General features: G+C 39.3%; 1 protein-coding gene across 1 annotated transcript in view; it reads left to right on the top strand.

Annotated features, from left to right (window-relative positions):
• The window catches only part of kcnt2b (potassium sodium-activated channel subfamily T member 2b), a 93,802-nt gene that overhangs the window by 55,059 nt on the left and 19,418 nt on the right, over nt 1–19,325 (top strand). The window contains exons 7-15 of the mRNA XM_073829212.1: nt 3,975–4,049; nt 4,581–4,664; nt 4,982–5,076; nt 8,481–8,661; nt 14,517–14,681; nt 14,930–15,066; nt 15,335–15,398; nt 16,165–16,273; nt 18,325–18,522. Coding sequence (XP_073685313.1) covers nt 3,975–4,049; nt 4,581–4,664; nt 4,982–5,076; nt 8,481–8,661; nt 14,517–14,681; nt 14,930–15,066; nt 15,335–15,398; nt 16,165–16,273; nt 18,325–18,522 — 1,108 coding nt within the window. The remainder of the gene's footprint in view (nt 1–3,974; nt 4,050–4,580; nt 4,665–4,981; nt 5,077–8,480; nt 8,662–14,516; nt 14,682–14,929; nt 15,067–15,334; nt 15,399–16,164; nt 16,274–18,324; nt 18,523–19,325) is intronic.

Raw genomic sequence — 19,325 nt, 5'->3', positions numbered from 1 at the left:
GCCGTTTCTCTGCACGACGAGACAGAAACAATACAACCCATTATAAACAAGGCATTTGTTGCATCCAGTAGGGACATAACTACTGATTATAATGGCTCATACTGTCTTTTTACACGTTGTGTTGCGTAGCGCCACATAAACATAACACCATGTCTGCATTTGTGATAGTAGAACGAGAAACAACCAGCACTACACTACACTGCTCAAAACTCACGTTTGAATAGTCAGTACTGAATTCTTTAAATATGAAAACATACTTATAGGCCTTCAATCAGAAGCGCAGACTGTCCTTGCAGCATTGGAATTGCCCTACTTTAGCCTTAACCCTTTGTGTACAGCTGGCATTGTAAGCTGCTCTTCCAGGTTCAGGAAACAGTCCTCTGTGAAATGCACATCACCCACTCAAATATTTGCATTCTACTGTTCCAGAACACTGTTGTAAATATAACTTAACCACTGATTTCTAGTTGTGTCCTCATTTGGAAGGCTAAACAAAGTACTTTCGCTTTCGCAATGAAACACACTGCTTCTCCACAACATGGTGGCGGCAGCAACACTACTACAGCCGGTAAAAGTTACGCCTTCTTTGTTTCCATATACATATGAGCGGTGTTATGCAAATCTACTCACCCCGTGACGTGGACATATGGGGGTGTGTTTGAATGAGCCATCTTAAGGTCCAAATACAAAGTAAAACAAGAAACCCCATCATATGACCCCTTTAAGTGTAAATGATAATTTTTATTAAAATGATTAAATGAACTCTGCCTTATAAGGACAATAAAGCCCCCCAGCCTACCCCTAACCCTAATCATTAAACTTGCGTGAGGTACTTTATTTTCTACTTTTCATTTTTTTCTTTGTTTAATGAAAATAAATGCCTTTCCAATGTGATGCATGATATGAAAAGGGAGGAGAATGAGTTTGACAAAAGGTGGATTTGAACTTGGGTCGATCACGTCAAAAAGCTACCGTCATGGCTTTGCCACTTAAAGGTTGTATCAGCGATTTCTAGCCTAAAACATAAAGTGTCAATTTCAGCTGACCTTTCTTCACGATCCGCTTGCTGCCTGCCCCATAAATTGTCTGTGAAAAAAACGCGTCTCTCTGGTCAGCCTAGGGTCCGAGATATGCCAAAAAAACAATCGGCACTACCAACCTTTCCACAGATAAACAAACAGTGTTCCAACCAATCAGCGTCAGGGGTTTGGTGTTGTGGACTTTCCTACTGGTGCAGGGATGTGAGGGAGGCGGAGCGAAAGTCCACAACACCAAACCCCTGACGCTGATTGGTTGGAACACTGTTTGTTTATCTGTGGAAAGGTTGGTAGTGCCGATTGTTTTTTTTTTTTGCATATCTCGGACCCTAGGCTGACCAGAGAGACGCGTTTTTTTCACAGACAATTTATGGGGCAGGCAGCGAGCGGATCGTGATGAAAGGTCAGCTGAATTTGACACTTTATGTTTCAGGCCAGAAATCGCTGATACAACCTTTAAAGGGATAGTTCACCCAAAAATTAAAATGTGATGTTTGTCTGCTTACCCCCAGGGCATCCAAGATGTAGGTGACTTTGTTTCTTCAGTAGAACACAAACAGTCTGTCAGTCATATAATGGCAGTCAATGGGCACCAAATCTTTAAGAGTAAAAAAACATACACAAAACCAAATTAAAACCTGCGGCTCGTGATGATGCATTGAGGTTTTAAGACACAAAATGACCGGTCTGTACAAAAAACTGAACAGTATTTAAATCATTATTAACCTCTGATCCACCACAACATTCTACTCTCCTGAGCATGTTCACAACAGAGGTACGCAATGTGCTCTGGCAATGTAGTCGGTGAAAAGTCAACTCCCAGATGAGTTCGCACAAGCAAATGGGTTGCCAGAATCAGGAAAAGCACAAGTAATTACCATTTTGAGAGGCCAATATGCACTATGTAAACAATGAGCGATGTATGCGCCTCTATTGTGAACGCGCTCAAGACAGTTGGATATTGTGGTGGATCAGAGGTAAAGAATGATGTAAATATTGTTTAGTTTTTTGCACAGGCCGATCGTTTTGTGTTTTAAGACCTCAATGCATCGTCACGAGCCGCAGGGTTTAATTCGGTTTTGTCTGTGTATGTTTCTTTTACTCTTAAAGATTTGGTGCCCATTGACTGCCATTATATGACTGACAGATTGCAACGGTTTGAGTTAAAAATCTTTGTGTTCTACTGAAGAAACAAAGTCACCTACATCTTGGATACCCTGGGGGTAAGCAGATAAACATCAAATATTCATTTTTGGGTGAACTATCTCTTTAAACGTCTTTTGTAATGTTGTCTAGACTCTAGCCCAAGCACACATTGGTGAGCGGAGCTAGTGTAAATAGCCTTTGCCATCAAGGCAGGCTATTTGCACCTATCGTAAATAGACAGCTAAAAAAATAGCTCACCACACATAAAACTGAACCAATGTGTGAGCATGAATGCTATTATAGTACTCATTTACTAACATTTACCTTTCAGCAAATCAATTCACGTTAGCTCATGTAATAAATATTCATGAGCAGAGCTGATATGTTTAATATCATGTCCAGTCAACTTTATAGATTGTACCTTCACCCTGAATGTAATAGATCTGCAGTCCTCAGAGTGTATTTGAGAAGCTCAAATGAAATGAGATTTAGTAAAGGTGTAGAAACCTGTTGGACTATCCATCTAAAACCAGTTTCTGGTGGCAGATGGTTCCATGTGGATTCTAGATGTTCAAAGCTGGTCCAAACTGGTTTATCAGCTTTGTCAAGTGGGTCTTAGACCATCTTAGAGGACCAGCAAGCAAGCTACAAAAACAAGCTTAACCTGTTTTGACCTGTTTTGACCTGTTTTTTCCAACAGTGATAAAGAGCGATTGATAGAGGAAGAGTTCGCCGGTGACAATCAATCATGTGCGTTGAGCTGTTTTGAAGGGACTAAGTGGGTAGAGAAATCAGAAGGCATGTTTGTCCTCCAGACGCCGATAGTGAAGGGATTTCTTAGAGTCTCCTACATCTCGTTGATCCCCATGTGATGAGCAAAACCTGCATCAGCACATCTCTTTCGCTCTTTGTATTGCATTGATTTCTTGGCAAATCATCTAGGCCTCTTCACCCACGCAGGACCCACATGGGTGAGACCTGAACATACATCCAGCTTGTAAAATATGGCAGGCGATTAACACCTTAATTCAGCCACAGGCTCAACTGCAAGCGATAAATGAAACATATTTCTGAGGGGGGCGAGGAGAGTGACCTTTAACCCTGCTGTTTTTCAATGGATCAAACCCAATCAAAGCAGTGGTTTATCCTTTGAAGGAGCAGTCCACTTTCAGAACAACAATTTACAGATAATTTACTCACCCCCCTGTCATCCAAGATATTTATTTATCTTTTTTTCTTCAGTCGTCAAGAAATTATGTTTTTTGAGATAAATATTTCTGGAAATTTCTCCATATAATGGACTTAAATGGTGCCCCGATTTTTTAATCTTCAAAATGCCGTTTAAATGCAGCTTCAAATGGCTGTAAACAATCCCAGCCGACGAAGAAGGGTCTTGTCTACCGAAATGTTTGGTCATTTTCTTAGAAAAATATATTTCGACGAGTTTCAGTGCTTAAAAGGTATGTAAAAATATATTTTTCTAAGAAAATGACCAAACATTTCGGTAGACAAGACCCTTCTTCATCGGCTGGGATCGTTTAAAGCCATTTGAAGCTGCATTTAAACTGCATTTAAATGGCATTTTGAAGATTCAAAAATCGGGGCACCATTTAAGTCCATTATATGGAGAAATTTCCAGACTGAAGAAAAAAAGACATAAACATCTTGGATGACAAGGGGGTGAGTAAATTATCTGTAAATTGTTGTTCTGAAAGTGAACTACTCCTTTAATCCAAGAGGTCACACGTATATAGTGTTTCTTTACCCTGATAAGAGTGTCCTTGTTTCCAGGGCAACGTTTGGGAGCAAGTGTTGCGCATTCCGTTCGTTCTGGAGATGATCAGCGCGGTTCCTTTTGTGATCACTGTGAGTACAACAAGCCAATGAGATTTTCATGGACCTCATGGACCACTCCACCTCCAAAATCGATCCTATAGATCAAAAATGATATTGTTTCTGTTTCTGTAAAACAATTTTTAATGTTTTTACACAGAATATAATTTGTATATGATGAATATAATTTAGTAATAATTCTATTCTAATTTTGTTTCTATTATTAGTACTAGCAATCCAAGCAGAATCAGTGATAAAGTGAGTTGTATGACTAATGCAGTTTATGATTCAGATTGACGATTCCTGTTTGAATAGTCAATCTTGTGTTGTATGTTTATTGTTGCTTGCACTTAGCAAGAACAGTGCAATAGAAAGCGTTGTGTTTCATAATTTACATATGCTTAGAAATAACTATAATATGTATATTTTCTGCCATGATGTTGAAGATTCATCATCAGCACAGCAGTGTTCCTGAATTGCAGTGCTAGAACTCTACTGTGTGTTACAGCTGTATCACAAAACTCTTTGATTTGAAGTAAATTAAGTTTTTTTCTTTCCAATCAGGTGATTTTGCCCTCCCTCAGAAACTTGTTCATTCCTGTTTTCCTGAACTGCTGGCTGGCCAAACATGCTCTTGAGAACATGATTGTAAGAAATGAAGCCTATCTTCTGTCCTTTCTTCCAGAGCAATTGTGTCAGTGTGTATCCACTTTCATCACAAAGCTCTTCTTTTCCTCTCCATCTCTATCTCACTTCCTCCTCATGCCTTATTTTACCGATTGTATCTGTCCTCTGCCGCTGAAAGCTTGCCGCTTATCGAATTTGCCAGAGCTCTTGATGATTGTTTTTGGATTTTTTTATCATAAGTACAAGCACAATGGAACTGTGTTTTTGAACATCTCACGGTCTCTCATCTCTGCCTTCTTTTATCTTTCTGTTTCTCTCCTCCTTCATGTTTTTTTCAGAATGACCTGCACAGAGCGATTCAGCGAACGCACTCGGCCATGTTCAACCAGGTGCTCATCCTCATCAGCACCCTGCTCTGCCTCATCTTTACCTGGTGAGAGAAAAACAAAAACAGTGATTATATATATATATATATATATATATATATTAGGGCTGTCAAAATTAACGCGTTAATCGCGCGTTAACGCAAATTCATTTTAACGGCACTAATTTTATTAACGCGCGATTAACGCAGCGCGCATTTCTGTTTGACCCACTACCTAGCCCATAGTTAAAGAAATGGATGCAGTGCTGCCAACCTAGCGAAAAGTGTCTAGCAACAATACATAAACATAATTGGACAAACCCAATATAGTTTCTGAGGCTCTTCGGTTTTGCTGAACGTGCGTGAGGTCTCCCAATGAATGCGCGCGCACCTCCCTCTCTTCATATCTGCGTCTGCTCTGTTCAGCGAGCGGCAGTGGAGCAGCGCTTTCGGTTAAAACAGATGTTATGTTCATTCCAGTGCTTGAAGTGGGCCGGTACGCAGGTACTTCTGTATTTTATCCTTTTGCGTACACCGGCACTTCTGCCATATTTAATGAATGCAAGCGGAGTCGGGCTACGTTAGGATTGTTGCTGTGGGGTTGATGCGTAAAGCCACATACGAGTATGCACGCGAAAACGGCGTATTAAATGCACGTCAAACACATGCATAATTGCATATCATATGCACGCCAAAGTTAATTTCAGCTTGTTAATAGCACGCCAAATAGAAACAGAAAGTCGTGCTAGTGCGCATTTGCATGAGACCAGGCTCTCCAATCAGTACATTATAACCAAAACAATACATTAAAACATAAAAGAAGCAGGTTTTTGGGATCACATAACTGTAAATGGCTAAACTCCTAAAAAGTCAAAAGATCCTGAAGGCATTCAAACAGGAAGTTAAAAACAACGATAACAATGCAGGGAATAGTGACTTATGTCCAGATGCCGGTAAGTGATTCTTTTCAGTGATTGAATCATGATCATAATTCAGGATTTTTTTCAGTTATTATTTCATATTACTTTGGTTGTCTGATAACAGAAATATTACATCAAAACAATGGAAACAGTTTTGTTGAGAACTTGGCTGCATCAAATGACAGTATGTGGGCACCGAGAGGCAAACAAATGTAATAATAAATGTAGATTTTGCTTGTTCAGAAGAAGTGAGCTGCCCTGTCCTGCAAATAATGTAAACAGGCTTGTGTAAGTAAATTGCTCAGTGCAAAGAAAGAGAAGTAATGGGAACCTGGTGTTTCTATGTTCTTTTTTTCATGTGTCTAATAGACATGAACAAGTTATTTGAAAAACATCTATGACATTTGAAACAAGTTAGTCTAGTCAAGTATGGTTTCACTGATAATAAACACATATTTGCTTACAGCATCCATGCCAATGTTGATTAGAGTATTAAAAACTTTAAAAAGTGTTAATTTAAGGTACATTTAGAACAGATAAAAATGTGCGATTAATCGCGAGTTAACTCAAGACAACCATGCGATTAATCGCGATTAAAAATTTTAATCGATTGACAGCCCTAATATATATATATATATACAGTGTGCTCCACTAATATTGGCACCCTTGGTAAATATGAGCAAAGGCGGCTGTAAAAAATCATCCTGCATACAGTAGTTTATCTTTTTGATCTTTCATTCAAAAATTTTACAAAATTCTAACCTTTTTTTTTAATTAAAACAATGAAAGTGGGGCAAACTCACATTATGAAATAAATGTTTTTCTCCAATGCAAAATGCAAAATGCTAAATTATTGGCACCCCTAGAAATTCCTATGAATAAAATATAAATTTTGCTTTTTTTTAGCACACCAGGGTGATTAGTAGCATGAAATTGTGGCCAAATTTCCTCGCTTATCCAAAAACAAATTCCAAATATATTTAGTCACGAACTTCAAAAAGGAATGGCTTTTATGATCAGATGAAACTGAAAACTAGCTTTTCGGCAGCAAACCCACCAGATAGCTGTGGTGCAGACAGGGATAAAGTACCCCATGCCTACTGTTAAATATACTGCTAAGTCTTTAATGTTGTGGACCTGTTTTTCTGCCGGAGGTTTGGACATCTTGTTCAGATACATGGCATCATGGATGCTGTCAAATAACAACAGATAAAAGATCTAAACCTGACTTCCTCTCTTAGAAATCTTATATTGGACCGTGGTTGGATCTTCCATCAGAACAGTGATCCAAAATCAGTCACTTTTTTGCACAAAATTAAGCTTCTGCCATGGGTGAACTAAAGAGAAGATCAGAAAATCTGAAGGATCTGTAGAGAGTCTGTATGAAGAAATAGTCTCTGATCTCTTGTCAGGTGTACTCCAAACTTATAAGACATTGTTTGAGAAAACTCAGAGGACGTTGCAGTAATTGGGTGCCAATAATTGTGGCCAACATAATTTGATAATGAGATCCCCCCCCCCCCCCCCCCTTACAGGGCTTACAAAAGTGCATCTCATTACAAATCTAGTAAAATGCTGTAATCATCTGCCACGAAAATAAAATATAACTGGTGGCCATGAGTTGTGTTGAGTTCACTGCATGTGAACTGAGCCGTTCTGAGGCGCAGAAAACACTGGATCACTAGTTTTAGTTTGTTTGTCAGATACTGTGCAAAACATAATGGCCCAAAACACAACTTTAAAGACTTTTATGTTAGAATCTTTTAAAAATCTACACTTTTTGTAGGTCAGAGGACCTATATTGTTTCATATCGTCATGTGACTACGATAATATTGCGATACTATGATACTGATAATACCACTACATCCCTTTTGTGTTGTGCATTGCAGACTGGGAACTAGAGCGATAGTTGCTGCTGTCTGTGTGAATGGTCAGTAGTTGACAGGATGATGTTTCCTAAAGTGCTGATTAATTAAACACCATGTTGTGTGTGTTCTCTTGTTCCGTGAGGTAAATAGCAGGGAGGTGCTGAATGTGCAGGGTGGTTTGTAAAACAGAAGGGGGAGAAATGAATGACCTTTTCACCACTGACAGCTGCATGTTGACTCAACCGGCCTTTCAACGCCAAGCAAATACACACACACTGGCTGTACTGAAAGACAACCTACACACGGACACACAAACAGGGTTTGCACATGTCGTCCTGCGCGTGGCTCACCACACAGTTAATGTGTTTTGGCTCGTGTTTATCACAGTTTGCTCCAAACCATCCACTGATGATATAAACTCTCTGGCTTTCCATACACATGCAAATCCCTGCAAACCTGTCCTCCTTAAAAGCCTTTATTCAGAGATTATTTACTCACCGTTGTGTCCAAACCCATATGCTGTTATTTTTGTTTTTTAGGACACAAATAGAAGTTTTTAAGGCTCTAAAAAGCTTTTAAAACATCATACAGGTTTGGAACAACATAACCTTTCGTTTTTGGGTGAACTATGCCTTTAAAGCTGTATTTGTGCTGTTCTCAGTACCTTTTCTCTCTCTTTTCCAGTATTTGTGGTATTCAGCACTTGGAACGAGCAGGGAACAACCTGACACTCTTTGACTCACTGTATTTCTGTGTTGTCACCTTCTCAACGGTGGGATTTGGTGATGTTACACCTCAAATATGGCCCTCTCAGCTGCTGGTGGTTATCATGATCTGTGTGGCTCTTATAGTTCTACCAATACAGGTAAATAAAAAACACACTCAAACAATTACAACTCCTCCTCTTCCTCTTTTTCATTATATATATACATATATGTCACTAAATAACTTGGGAATGAAACAAGAGTTAGTCATTGAATTACTCACTTAACCAATTTGTTGAAAAACACTGATTCATTCAGGAACAGCAGCACACAACCACTGTGTTTTTGCTGAATGTTGTGTGTAAAAGTTACTAATTATTGACTTGTTTATTGGACTTTCACACATGCTGCCTCCTCTTTGTCTGAATATTAGCAAGTTTACTGTACATATGTGCACACATGTAAGCATGTCATATGCACAGTTTTGACATCCACATGTAATGCATTGCTGAATCCTGTAAATTATCATTCTCTGTGTGTACGATAAACTATGATGGCTGCCAGGCAGTAATAATCATAGCAATATTTTGGTATCTTGCAGCCCTAAACAAGAAACACGAAAGATATTTTTAGTCAACCAGTGTTGATAAAAGGAGCAACTGGATAATACTGAATAAATACTGGAGTAAACAGTACAGAAAGTCACTTTTCCTCTCTTCCTTTTATGTCACTGTCAGTGCTAGAAATGAACTTTTACATTTCCAGATGCATTTTTTTTACTTCATAGGGGCAGAGGTAATGCATAATTAATTAATTAATGCATAAATGCATCATATTTTTGTCAGATTCTTACATTTAGTCAATACATTAAATTAGAGTAATAATACACTATAGGGCTGTTGCTAATTAAATAAATTCAACATTAGCAAAATCCATCATTGCACTGTATTTACTGTTTAGTTTAGCCAGAGTTAATTAATATGCCAGAAATGGCATAAATACATTTACACTGCATTTATAATTGCATAAATAATCTTATGAGATTGATGTTCTAAATATAAAATTTTAACTAAACAGGCAGTAGGCAGCCAAAAAAGGCTTAATGACTCTATTTATGAATGAGTCATTGAATCATTGACTCAACCGATTCTTTACAAACACAGATTAATTCAGTTATGACGGATATGCTTTGTTTGAAACTAGTGTTTTTGATGAAATAGAGCAAAAACAGGTAATTTGACGTTATTTTTAAAAAAATCTAAGTTGTTATTTAACTTTTTTATTCAACTGTTGTATAAAATCATTATCAGATTTGCAATCATATTTGGTAAAAACACTATTACTTGTGAAATGGTGTAAATATTAAAAACAAAAACTCATCAAGATGCTATTGCCCCTATATCTCAAATGTTTGAGCCATTTTTAATTCATTTAATTTTGGTTGTATTTTTGATTGGTCCAAAACCAGCTTTTTAAGTCTGAAGCACACCAGGTTCACTGGAGAAAAAAAAAAAAAAAAAAGTAATCAAAAAGACATTGCAATATATGTTTTTAAGTTTTAAACTTCACCTTCCCCAGCTCCACCTGTATAGATCTGCTATACATAATTCAGTAATTTAAATCAAACTGTAAATTCATAAACAAGTGACACAAACCTTAAGTCATCTTAATACAAAAAATCCATCTCGCTTGATATTCACATCAAGCTTTTGGCAAGTTCTCATGAAGAGCTTTGAAACTGTTGATGATTTTGTGAATTGCTCTGAAACATTTACAGAGGTCCTACTGAATGAAAGGAAGTATTTTATCTTGACTTCACTCAGTTTCCTCAACAGTAGTTCTGCATTGTTCTTTCACACAACTTCACATAATTTCAGCTGTCAGACATTTTATGCAAATGTTATGTGGTTATGATGACAAAAGCACTGAGCCGAATCACTTTTGTGTTTAAGGCCCCATGAGATGCGTCACAGCTGGTGATTTTTACAGTCTGACACACACAAGCTCACAGGCGTACACGGAGACGCGCTTCTATGTACACAGCATTTTAATGATACACAATTCACATCCCACTTCAACATATAGCTTGTATTACTGACACACACTCACCCAAACAAATCTCGCACACACCCGCTCACGAGTGCGAGCCTCCCGTGGGGCTGAGGAGAGAATGAGATGAGAGCGAGCTTGTCTTTCATGTGTGATGTGAGGGCTTCCCTGCCAGCTTCCTCTTTGGGAGGCTGGTATGTTTCCGTCACACAGGAAATGGCAGTGGCTCCAGCGAGGCCCTCCTACTCTTTTCATCCACAAATACCAGCTGACATTTACTGCTGCCCCCCACACGCAGCTGGTGCGCGAGCACTACGGCCGAGCCTGTGTTTGTTTCTGGCCTGACAGGGGAAATCTCCAGTCTGGCTCATGGCCCGCAGAGAGCCATCTCACCACACAGACTGACAGCAGCCGCCGTATCCCATCGCTCCCTGTGCACACATTGCAATGAGTTTTTTTTTATTTTGAAGCTTTTCTGTTGCAATTAAACAGTGCCAAATCTCAATTCCCAAATACCCTTTGCCTGAAAGCCACTCAACAGCAGACAGTACCCACGACTCGCAATAAAACACCTCAAATCTTAGCTGAGAATCCCTTTATGTACTCAATACCGGGAGCAAAGCGCCTCTGTCAGACATTTACGCCCCCTATTAAACATGCGTCTGAGCGCTTTTGCACAGAAACACATAAAAGAACCCTCACTGCCAATATCACCCACACAATCCACAAGACATCCAACATGATCCACATCACCACCGATGTCTACACACCAGTAGTGGATGAAGTACACAAATCAAGTACTTGAGTAAAAGTACAGATACTCTAGTAAAATATCAACGAGGTAAAAGTGTAAGTACAAAATATAGCTGCAAGCAGCAATTACGGGGCCAACCACAACAGAGACAAAATGAGGAGTTAATTGTATGTAATGAGTATGAGCAGTGAGTAATTAAAACCATTTTAAGATGAGTTTAGTCAAAATGCCTGAAAAATCATAAATACAACCACCAATTATATGATTTATTGGTTTATCACTTTTGACCATTAGGTGGCACTGTTATCAAATCAGTGTTTTGTGTGAGGTGACAATGACACAAAGTTTGGTGTTTAAAACACAAAGTTCGGCTGACTATGGCAAAATTGGAATCCATGTTCTCGGCATAAACTAAAGAATATGTTGAGACCAGTTTTATTACAGTAGGCCAATTTAATCAAATGTAATTAGCATTTTTGGAAATTTCATCATAACTTTTGACCACAAGGTGGCGCTGTCTCAGAACGTTTTGAGTACCATCAGAGTATGGTGCCGAAGACACATACCAAGTTTCATAAAGATACGTCAGTGCATTAGTAAAATGTAGTGAATGAATGAATGATGCATTTATATAGCGCTTTAATTGTGTATTGCCGTACACCCAAAGCACTTTACAGTCATATGGGGGATCTCTCCTCAACCACCACCAGTATGCGGCATCCACTTGGATGATGCGACGGCAGCCACAGTACAATGGCGCCAGTGCGCTCACCACACACCAGCTACAGGTGGAGAGGAGAGAGTGATATAGCCAATTCAATGAAAGGGGATTATTAGGAGGCCATGATTGACTAGGACCAGTGGAGGGAATTTGGCCAGGACACCGGGGTTACACCCCTACTCTTTACGAGAAGTGCCATGGGATTTTTTGTGACCACAGAGAGTCAGGACCTCGGTTTAACGTCTCATCCGAAAGACGGTGCTTTTTACAGTATAGTGTCCCCGTCACTATACTGGGGCATTAGGACCCACATAGACCACAGGGTGAGCACCCCCTGCTGGCCTCACTAACACCTCTTCCAACAGCAACCTAGTTTTCCCAGGAGGTCTCCCATCCAGGTACTGACCAGGCTCAACCCTGCTTAGCTTCAGTGAGCAACCAGTCTTGGGCTACAGGGTGATATGGCTGTGGCCAATCACAATAGTGTTTTATTAGCATTTTCTAAAATTCAAAATGGCCAACGCGCAAAACGGCTGACTTGGGAAATCTGAGTATGGTTCGACTCGGCATACGAATCTAAATAGACACGTTTTGTGATACTTTGCAAAACCAATTATCATATCTCCTGACCACTAGTTGGTGCTGCGCCAAAACTGTGCAGGTAGCCTCTGGTTATTATTGTTATAACACACACCAAGTTTGGTGTCAATACACCAAACCGTTGCGGAGATATAGCCTCACATCCATTTTTGCATGCTTTTCATCAAATTCGTTTACATGTTATTCACAAACAGTTTTAATAATCAACTTGAATTCTACAACTTTTTGCCAGCATGGTCTGAAGTTGCTCTGAGCCAAATTTGGTAAAAATCAGATAAACCGTTTAGGACAAGTTTGAAAAAGTATTTTTTTTTTTACCATAAAAGATAGCAAAATATATAAACTTATTTTATATAAACTACTTATGTAAAAATACTACATTTTAAATTTTGATGTTCATTTGACCAAGGATTCAGAGGGAGAAAAAATCCTTCTAGACCTTACGGTTCATAAGTTATTAGCATAAACACGAGTGAAACGTTGGACAAGTGGTGTTAAGACATGTGTTAAGACAAATTTCCTGCATAGGTTTCTATAGGCTGCATAGACTCGAGCGGAGAAAAAATAAGAAACAGAATAATAAGAGCGCCAACGCATGCAATAGGTGCCTAAGCACTTTGGTGCTTGGCCCCTAATTGTTTGTAAATGTGGGGAGACAAACATTATAAACATACACCTATCAGCCACAACATTAAAACCCCTGACAGGTGAAATCAGTAACATTGATTCTGTCGTTACAATGAAACCTATCAAAAGGGGGGATATATAGTAAACAGGAAGTGAACAATCAGTTCTTGAATCACATGTTTGAAGCAGGAAAATAGGTAAGTGTAAAGATCTAAAAGAAACTCTTGTAGGGTGTTCCAGTATGCACTGGTTTGTACCTACCAAAAGTGGTGCCAGGAAGAAGAACCAGTGAACCGGTGTCAGGGTGAGGGGCATGCCAAGACTCTTAGATGCATGTGGGGAGTGAAGGCCAACCCATCTGGTCCAAGCACAGAAAAGCTACTGAGGCTTAATTTATTGAATAACCCAATGCTGGCCATGATATAAAAGTGTCAGAACATACATTTTGCAATGGCATAACGCAGGCTGACGCAGACATTTTTTTGCTCTGGCCCAGGGATAGGCAATGTTTGTCCTGGAGTTCCGATGTCCCACCGAGTTTAGCTCCAACCCTGAAAAAAAAAAAAAACTCACCTGGCCGTAGCCTTAGTGATCCTGAACACCTTGATTAGCTTGTTCAGGTATGTTTGATTAGGATTGGAGCTAAACTCCTCAGAACCAACTTTGCCTATCCCTTCCATGTACAATGTTCTGCTGGGAAACCTTGAGTCCTGGCATTCTTGTGAATGTTATGTACCACCTACCCAAAGATGCTTGCAGACCACTTTCACCCCTTCAAAGCAATGGTGTTTCCTGATGGTATTGGCCTCATTCAGCAGAATAACAAAGCAAAACTGTTCAGGAATGGTTTGAGGAGCATGACAAAGAGTTCAAGGTGTTGCCTCGGCCTTCAAATTTCTAAGATTTCGATACGATTGAGCATCAATGGCAGGGGTTCTCAACTCTGGCCCTCAAGGTCTATTTTCCTGCAAAGTTCAGCTCCTACCCTAATAAAACACACCTGAACAAGCTAATCAAGGTCTTCTGGATAACTAGAAAGTTACAGGCAGGTGAGTTTGAGCAAGGTTGGAGCTAAACTCTGCAGGAACGTGGACCTCAAGGGCCAGAGTTGAGAACTTGGTCTTGTAGAGTTCATACTACCTTTTAGTTTGCATAAAGAACCTAATTTCACAGATAGTTATCTCAGGTTCTGACAACCCAACTGAAGCCATGAAAAGTCTGATGCCTTGTGTTTCTGAAGCTTTGTTCACTTGGATTTCCCATAGTTTGAGCAGTTGGCTTTCTTGTGGATGGAGCGACAGAAGTCTGGAGGGAACTACAGCCGCTATCGCGCCCAGACCGAGAAGCACGTGGTGTTGTGTGTCAGCTGTCTCAAGATAGACCTCCTCATGGACTTTCTCAACGAGTTCTTTGCGCACCCCAGACTACAGGTAGGTACGCGTGTGAGTATGTACACTCGCACATGTGTGTAAATGTGTGTGCGTTCATGCTAATTTGAGCTCAGACAGCCTGCTGTGCACTGATTAATCCTTGTACTTGTACTAAGGTTCTTGTACTAGGATTAACAGAACATAAATTTAATTTCACCAAGCTATTTATGTGCAAATGATCCGGGTTTCATTAGCTTGCAGTGTTTGTCTGACCCCATTTTCCACTAACTTGAGCTCATCATGTCCAGGACTACTATGTGGTCATCTTATGTCCCGCTGAGATGGATGTCCAGGTGCGGAGGGTACTGCATATCCCGCTATGGGCTCAGAGGGTCATCTACCTGCAGGGATCTGCTCTCAAAGACCAGGACCTAATGAGGGCAAAGTAAGACCTGCTGAGTAAATATATAAACAATGCTAGCCACCTGAAGAGAAAAAGAAGTGTGCTTAATTTTTTTCTGAGGGTTGAGTTGAAGTTATGTTTTGAAGTCATTCATACCATGCCACAAATGTCAGATGAACACTTTTTGAAACTCAATTGCATCTTGTTTTACTCTGCTGTTCACTGTCGTCTTGTCTTTTTCCCCCTTTTTTCCCCTGTTATGGAACCTGGCCCTGTTTCTCTGGCCTCTTTTCGTTGTGATTGGCTACAGAATGGATGATGCCGAGGCCTGTTTTATCCTAAGCAACCGGTTTGAAGTGGACCGCTTTGCTGCTGTACGTTCCCCACCAGCTCAATTTTCTCACCTTTTTTCCATTCTGCTTTTCAACCCTCTCATTTCTATCCGTAAAATAGGAAGCAATTTCAAACATCTCCAGTATTAGCCTGTTTCTCTTTCACTCTTTGACATTCTCCCTACTGATCTTGCAGTTTGACAGTTCAACGTGAAATGATTTATCCTGAAGGCAGTTATAAGTGATGTTTGAGAAGGTAGTTGGATGCCTGTCAAGAATCCTGTCAGGAAAACATCAGGGTCATATTTCAAAGCCAAATCAAATGGAATGAACTTTAAATAAATTTAAAACTAAGAAAAGAAGGCATAATTTGCATTGCAGCATTAATTCACTTCTCTCATTAATTACTTTAATACAAAAAAGCATAAAATAGATATATTAAATTGCTAAATATTTCGTCATGAAATGACGCACTTCCTCATTTAAATTATAAATAGTGGTTATTCTGATTTAATTATTTACAAAAATTAACATTGTAAAATAAGTTTTAGAGAATATGTTTAAAATGGGGTGGAAAATACCTTAATGGTCTTAAAAATAGGCTTTAATTTATTTGTGCTCAATATAATTTCCAGATTTTTTGGTGAAATGTGACCCCTACATGTTTTAATGAGATTCACCTAGTTGTCAGGCACTTTAGATGTTAATTTCCCTGTAAAGAGGCTAATGGCTGGTACATAAGAGCAGACGCTATGACTAATGGTATACTTCTGGTCATGTGCTTCTCTTTCTCTTTTCATTGTCACAGGACCATCAGACCATTCTTAGGGCTTGGGCTGTGAAGGACTTTGCCCCAAACTGCCCTCTCTACGTGCAGATCCTCAAACCTGAGAATAAGTTCCACATCAAGTTCGCAGGTCAGCGTGCAAATTGTGTTTCTCTCAGGGATGCAGGTGTAGAGAGTGTGATATTTGATGCGCTTCATACATGTGTGAGTGTGTTGAGAGGCAGCTGATCAGCCAATCTCCTTCCCGCTGTAGCCGTGTCCTTCAACACTCAACCCACTTTATATCCCTCTTCAGTTGTGGAAATGTGGATAATGCTTTTTACCTTCCTAGTCCTCCCATTCCCCATGTCTGCTATAGATTATGAGTGTGGAGGCCAGTGTTATTATTATTAACGAAAGCTATTACAAGGACTAGAAACTAGCAGTGAAAAATATTTATCAAATAAAAATGGGTGTTGTGGGGGAGAGCGAATAATAGTTGAATTTATAAAAATGACCCTGTTCAAAAGTTTACATACACTTGATTCTTAATACTGTGTTGTTACCTGAATGATCCACAGCTGTTTTTAGTGATAGTTGTTCATTAGTCCATTGTTTGTCCTGAACAGTTAAACTGCCTGCTGTTCTTCAGAAAAATCCTTCAGGTCCCACAAATTCTTTGGTTTTTCAGCATTTTTGTGTGTTTGAACCCTTTCCAACAATGACTGTATGCTTTTGAAATCCATCTTTTCACACTGAAGACAACTGAGGGACTCATGATACTATTGCAGAAGGTTCAAACGCTCACTGATGCTTCAGAAGGAAACACAATGCATTAAAAGTCGGGGGTAAAAACTTTTGGAATTTGAAGATCAGGGTACATTTAACTTATTTTTTCTTCTGGGAAACACATAAGTAGCTTCTGAAGGGCAGTACTAAATGAAAAAATATGATTATGTAATAAGAAAATCTTCATTCTGTTCAAAAGTTTTCTGCCCAAAAGTTTTTTGAACCTTCTGTAATTGTTGCATATGAATCCCTCAGTTGTTCTCAGTGTGAAAAGATGGATCTCAAAATCATACAGTCATTGTTGGAAAAGGTTCAAATACACAAAAATGCTAGAAAAAAAAAAACATTTGTGGGACCTGAAGGATTTCTGAAGAACAGCGGGCAGTTTAACTGTTCAAGACAAACAAGGGACTCATGAACAACTATCACAACAACAAAAAAAAAAACACAGCTGTGGATCATTCAGGTAACAACACAGTATTAACAATCAAGCATGTGTAAACTTTTGAAAAGAATCATTTTTATAAATTCAACTATTATTCTCTATACTATATGTAAACATCTTTCACATGAAATTTTTTAATCAAGTCAGTACTTTTAGAGCTTCTGCTAACTTTTGACCGAAACTGAAAAAAAAACCTGTAATGAAGACAAAAACTAACTAAATAATAAACCATACAAAGAAAATACAAGATATTAATGAACAATCAAAACTTACTAAAACTCAAAACAAGATAAAATTAAAAAACTATAAAAACTATAAAGTCCAAGCCCCTCTCATGTTCAACAGCCCAACCAATCAAGCATCACTTCATGGGCTGAGGAGAGTGTGTCGTTCTCAAACCTCCAGCTCTGTGAGGCTCCCCTGCACAATGCTGGGATTGTCACAAGCAACCGTTCCCGTCCGCCTTCGCTTCAGCTGTCTCAATCAGCCGCTGAAGTTTGATTGTGTTGGAAAAGTGAAGAAAATTAATTGTCTTCACTCTCCACCTGCTTCTACTACACTCCAGCCTCTCTCCTCACAGCTCCTCTCCATTTGGAAACCAACAGGATCCGTGTTCATTCAATTGACCTCCTTGCAAGCGTTGGATAGTTGCTAACTAAAAACAGCAGCGCTACTAGTAACTCAATAGCTAGTTGACTAGTCAGTAATGCTCCTGTTTAGGAGCAGGGCCTTAAAGTGAGGCATATTGCACATTTTAGGTTTTTCAGGTTTAGGATTGCTGTGGTGTGTGCGTGCGAGGGTTATTTTAGAGTGATTACGGGGAAATGATATGGAGAATTTTACGGTGCAGTAGGATGTGAAGTGAGGCAATGATTAGAGATCCAAATCACAGCTGCCGCCGCTGCTCTAGTAAGCGGCAGATGAAAGATGCATTCACATGAAGACTCTCATTTGTACGGCCCGAGGAGCCACATCACCTTCGGGTGTGATGCTGAGAGCAAGATGGTCTGCCCAGCATGTGGTGGCGGCGCTTGTTTTAGGGTCAATGAGAAGGCGACAGGATGACTCAGTGGTTGAGGCAGCTGTAGAGTCACTGAGCTTCATCCAGAGATCAACCACAGATTACACCCTATCACACAATCTGTCAATCAGACCCAGAACTGCTGGTAAGCCTGAACAAGAATTAAGTAATGACTCATTTCCTTGCTGCCTTGTCAGACAGTGATTTGACACTAAATTTCATGACCCAAAAAACCTACATATATTCGAAATACAGCTTTATTTAATACTGCAGTGTTTTTAAAACACTAAACGGACTAGCACCCCCTCCTCTAGGAGATTTTATTAAGAGGGTCACTCATGGTACCAGAACAAGAGCGGCCTCCAGAGGGGATTGTGGGGTGCCTAGAAGACGCACAGCATTTAGTCAAACTGTGTTATCCGTCAAAGGTTGCATTACTTGGAATAGTCTACCCATAACTATTCGAGAATGCACCACTTTCCACACTTTTAAAATTCATCTAAAGGAATGGCTAAAAAACAATCAAATATGCACTCACTCTTTAACCTGAGGACTTGGCTTTTCGTAAATGACCACAATGGCAGAAACTGATGCTCATGTTATTTTATTTATTCATTTTAATGTTATGCATATGTTTGTGTTTTTTATTGTACTTAACCACCTGAGGAATGTGCAATCACCTCCCAAGTGGAAACAGGCAATATAAGAAAAGTGCAATATTTAGGGCAATGTGCAATTATAAAGAAAAGTGCAATATTTAGGGAACTATTTGTATTATTTCTAGGTTTGGACTATTTGTGATGATGCTGTTATTGATGATTCTGTTTCTGTTTTACTTTAAAATTGTTATCTACCAAGGGACAAGGGATGTAAATTAGCCTTTGGCTAACTCTCACATACTTACATTTTCCAATGTTCATTAGTATGTACTGTCCCTTCTTAAATATA

The sequence above is a fragment of the Garra rufa genome, chromosome 1 (genome assembly GCF_049309525.1).
Source record: "Garra rufa chromosome 1, GarRuf1.0, whole genome shotgun sequence".
NCBI classification, from domain to species: Eukaryota; Metazoa; Chordata; class Actinopteri; order Cypriniformes; family Cyprinidae; genus Garra; species Garra rufa.
This window is presented reverse-complemented; position numbering and strand designations above follow the sequence as displayed.